This window comes from Choloepus didactylus, chromosome 7, assembly GCF_015220235.1.
Source record: "Choloepus didactylus isolate mChoDid1 chromosome 7, mChoDid1.pri, whole genome shotgun sequence".
NCBI classification, from domain to species: domain Eukaryota; kingdom Metazoa; phylum Chordata; class Mammalia; order Pilosa; family Megalonychidae; genus Choloepus; species Choloepus didactylus.
In genome coordinates, this window is record NC_051313.1 from 122,382,832 (window position 1) to 122,387,666 (window position 4,835).

Here is a 4,835-nt window from a genome sequence, read left to right on the forward strand (position 1 = left end):
GTCAATTTGGGTTTGCAAAAGTGAATGTCAAATTTTAGAATAGTTTGTCAAATATTTCAAAGTGTATTTTCATAGCCTTGTCCATCTGTCCATCTTTATAAATACATGTAAATGTTGGCAACCAACTGTCATGTTAGGATCAGTGGTCATTTATAGGTACTTTGAGGTAAGGAGTGTAATGTTTTGCCTATTTTCTCCAGAATTATCTCAGCATCTATGACTTCATTGCTTTCAATTAGAATGTGTTAATTGCTAAGAAAGGAAAACCATAGAACATTTAATGAATCTTCATATTTTCCCAGTATTACATCATATTACAATGCAATCTGTCAGAATCAAAAATCAAAAAATAAAAAGGGTTCTGAAGGTCATAATTTTCCATGACCAATCTGGAGGATCAAAGGAGACCAAAGGAATTCCTGACACTTTTTCAAGTTGCCTACACTTCTAATGCTATTTTACTGAAATCTTTGACAACTTGGCTGGTTGACTTCCAAAGATCTCCAGATATAGTAGTTCTTGAACACTTTATGTAAACCATTGTTTCCTTTATTTCTGTTAGTGATTACAATGCCATTGGCTTTAATTACTTTTTCACTTCGTGTTTGGAGAATAAAAAAATTACAAAATGCCTTTTTCAAATTCTTCTTAAAACAAATGGAAGTTAGCATTTTGCTTTTACCATTGAGTAACCATGGCCCTAAATTAATATACTCAAAATATTATATAATATCAATAATAATATTATTGATAATAATATTATATTGGTCACATTTAAATGGGTTACATTAGGACACAGAAAGAGGACTAAATCAATTCACTTGAGTAATACAGCCATATTAATCTACCTAATATCATGCAAGAATACCTTAGCCTATATACCAAATCAGTTATAGCAACTGATATCCTAAAAAAAACCACCATTATGTTTCTATTGTTAGTGTTCATCCATTCAAGTTTCTTTTATATTACCAAGGAATGCATTTTTTTTAATATAACTAGACAAGCCATTTCTAATTTTTGTACCCACTTCCTTCTTTTATATATATTATAAGCAATTGAAGCAAGGCATACATACATATCCCAACGTTCTCATTGCCTGCTTATTTAACCCTCAAAAGATTTCCCTGTATTCAGTCAATCAAAGCTTCCTGCTGATTGCCCTACCCAAGGCCCCCTTCACTTCCTTATTCCTCAAGGTATAGATCAGTGGATTCAGTACAGGAGTGACCACAGTGTACATGATAGCAATGACCCGATCCTGGTCCATGGAGCTGCCTGAAGCAGGACGAATGTAGGTGAAAAGAGCAGGAACATAGAGAAGCATAACTACCATGAAGTGGGAGGCACAAGTGGACAGTGCTTTGTGAAGCACACTGCAAGAATGAGTCTTGCAGAAGAGATAGGTGATAATAGAGAAATAGGAGAGAAGTGTCAGAAAGAAGGAGCCCATGGCAATGGTCCCTGTGACAGTATTAAGCAGCCACTGGTTGAGATCAGTGTTCCCACAGGCCAGGTCCAGCAGTGGCTTAATATCACAGAAGAAGTGATGGATATGGTTGGAGCCACAGAAGTTCAAACGAGAGGTCATTATGGAGTGCAGCAAGGCATGAAAAAATCCAATGACCCAGACTGTGCTTGCCATCTGGATACACAGCTGATGATTCATGATCATGGTGTAATGAAGTGGTTTGCAAATAGCCACAAAGCGGTCGAAGGCCATCACGGCCAACAACATGACCTCAGTGCTTCCCAAAAAGTGGAAGAAATGAAGCTGACTTATACATACCAAGAAAGAAATTGCTTTATGTGAAGAGAGGAAGTTCTCCAGCATCTTTGGCAGTGTCACCGTGGAATAGCAGATATCTAGGCATGAGAGGTTTCCCAGGAAGAAATACATAGGTGAATGGAGTCTTGGATCAGAGATGACAATCATCAGGATGGCTCCATTCCCCACCACATTGAAAATGTAGATTGTGAAGAAAACCACAAAGAGAAGAAGCTGCAGTTCTCGGATGTCTGTTACTCCCAGTAGAAGAAATTCAGTGACTGAGGTTTGATTCAGCATCACTTAAAAGAAAAGGCAAAATAATGTATGGAAAACTCCCAGTCCAGTATTTTCTCTCTAAGACCCAGATGGTTTGAGGGAGAGTATGGTTGTTTTACATGTCCCTACGATGAAAGGATATACCGAGCATGGCCCTTTAGGTTGTTAAATATTAAAGTTACATCCTGACTGTAACATAATCTTTTTTTCTTCATTACATTATTCATTAATACTTTCCCTGCTCTCAGAGTTCCATGTTTTCAGTCTACCATCCTCTCTGGTTGTGAACATCTACATTCTTTTGCAACTTTACTTTTAGTCTTCCTAAGTCATTCAAACAGGGGGACATTTTAAATATATGTAACTCACAACTATCAAAATCCAAGTAAGAAACCTCTTGAAATATTTCAACTTAAGAAAAATGTACAGGGATGACCTAATTACAACCATGAAGCCTTTAAAGCAGCACAATTTTATTACAAATTGTAATAATAGCTTTTATTCATCTAGAATATAAATAGCATCAGAGGTGACCTCTTACTTATCCCATCCTGACTCATATCCCTAGAAGCACCATGAAGCCCTGTCTAGGGTGGGTACTCAGGCCACATTATTCAGATATTAGCCTGAGGTATATTTGAAAAATTTCTTTGCCGTATCTGCTGGTAAGCTTAGTCTTCCTATAAACTGTGCCTTAATATTTTCTCAATATACATTCCCCAAATTACTTTATGACAAATGGTATATTACACTGTTCTCTGGTTTCCCTTGGACTCTTTTCTATGTCCTAGATACCAGCATCCCTGGGTAAGAAGATCCTTCTTTCAATGGAATCAAGAGTTCCTCCTTTCGATCACACAATAGTGAACCTCCTTGAGGTATCTATGTTTTCAATCCTCTAAAAATTATCTTCTTTCATGATCTATTTCCTTATGTCCCTAACATAAATTTTAATTGAAATAAACTTACTCTTCAGATATTAAGGAATAATCTATCTCCAGTGAAATGCACCTTCTTCACCTGTAGTTTCATTAATATGGAACCCCAGTTGTCTGTCAGCCCCAGATTAGTTCCTCCAATTCCCTAAAATGTTCCAAATGTGTGTTCTCTTTATGTCCCCTTTTTTCATCAAAAAACTCATTTTTCCTACAAATACAATGCCTTAATTTTTATTTTGTTTTCAGAATTGAAATAATAGTATGTTCCTCAGTTTTGGTAAAACTCTTGAAAAATTGGAAATAAATAAATTATAATAAGATTTAATAATTGATTAAATTTGGGCTGTTTACCACATAGTAGGATAACTTTTGATTCTCCTTTCCTTCATGATTTGTAGGTACCTGCCATTATTATCTTTAGGTACACTGACAAAAGCACTCGTACTTTGTGACATGGCTTCCCCTTTGTCATTTTAATCTCCAGATGTATTGTATTGGCTGTTGTTATTGAGAAGAAATAAGCGAGGATATGTGAGACCCTTAGAAGAGGGGAAGAACTGTTAGAAGAATGAAAACTGTAAGGCATTCTGAATAGACAGGCAGATATTAGGGAGCCTTAGAAAAATAGGGAATCATTCAAGGTTTGAGAAATCATTGAGGGGAGAGAAAAATGATTTGAAGTGGCTAGAGTAAAAAAGTGATTAATTAAGGGGCACTTTTAGAGACCTCTGGGATTTTAGTTTTTATGGTTGGAAAAAATTCTGAAAAATTATCTAACCATTACTATACTTCAAATAAGTATTGATTTCATAACTCTTGGAAAAGATGTTTAACAGCATGTATTTTTGTGTTTTAAAGAATTTTTCCTTCTGTGTTTAAAATAGGGATGATAAGTCAAATATAATTTTCAATGATCAGACTAAAAAAATTTATCAGAAATCCATTTGGAAAATTTTTTCCTAACTTTTAAAGAAAATTAGAAATTAGATTGCCTCTATTAAATTCTTTAACTGCAGTTTTAATATTTAGAGTTTACAGATTTGCTTTGTAGAATGTTTAGAGAACCAGGCATGATGAACTGGGGGTGAGATATGGCAATAAAAATATGGAAATTAAAGTGACTTGATAATTCACAACCACAAGGAGTAATCTACTATGAAATAGAAAATTGGCTTTAAAACCTGGGCATTTAACCCCAATCTTAGCAAGCAGACAGACTTCCCAGCCTGTCTCCTCTTTTATTCTTACCTGACTGAATGTTCATATTCAGAGACCAGAAAGTGTTTCAGGTTTTCACTCTCAGTGTCTGTAAATAGGAGAAAACTATTTAAATTGTTCTTTCATGTTAGGATTGCAGCATAAATTCTTCATCTTTAAAAACCTCTTTCTCCCTTTCTGAATTCTGCCTGGCTTTTTATGAGCCACAGATCTCTAGACATAAAAATCCTGAGAGAGTGTGTCCCCTGGTGCTGAGAAGAATGTTTGCAATATGCAACACAATATTTTCCACCCCTCTATTTGAGGGGCTCTCTTTGGGGAATTTCTTTCTTGAATTCACTGTTTTCATCATTCTTAGTATTTTCTTCCCTTCCAATGCCTAGTCCTTGTTTCAGGACCATGGACAACAACACAAGTGTCAGTGAGTCAAATTTCTTTTGATTACCTAGTACAGAGGTATGGATTCACTTTTTCACATTGGGACTCCCTTAATAAATGCTCTTTGGTTTATGAAGTGGAATGAAAATTGTGAGTAAGAATTATGGAATGGGTGCTAGTTACATCCCCTTGATCGGTATAGAAACTGATTATCTTTAACATTCTCATTGTTTAATACAGTACTGTTATGGAAA

The 4,835-nt window shown here is 35.4% G+C and overlaps 1 protein-coding gene across 1 annotated transcript; it reads right to left on the minus strand.

Annotated features, from left to right (window-relative positions):
* Nucleotides 1-1,141: 1,141 nt before the first annotated feature.
* LOC119540308 (olfactory receptor 12D2-like) lies at nucleotides 1,142-2,068 on the minus strand. Its single transcript, XM_037844428.1, has one exon. The coding sequence runs from the start codon at nucleotides 2,066-2,068 to the stop codon at nucleotides 1,142-1,144; it is 927 nt and encodes a 308-aa protein (XP_037700356.1).
* Between the last annotated feature and the right edge of the window lie 2,767 nt (nucleotides 2,069-4,835).

Excerpts from the sequence above, each read along its gene's own strand:
- LOC119540308 (XM_037844428.1), bottom strand. The coding sequence starts at position 2,068 with ATGCTGAATCAAACCTCAGTCACTGAATTTCTTCTACTGGGAGTAACA.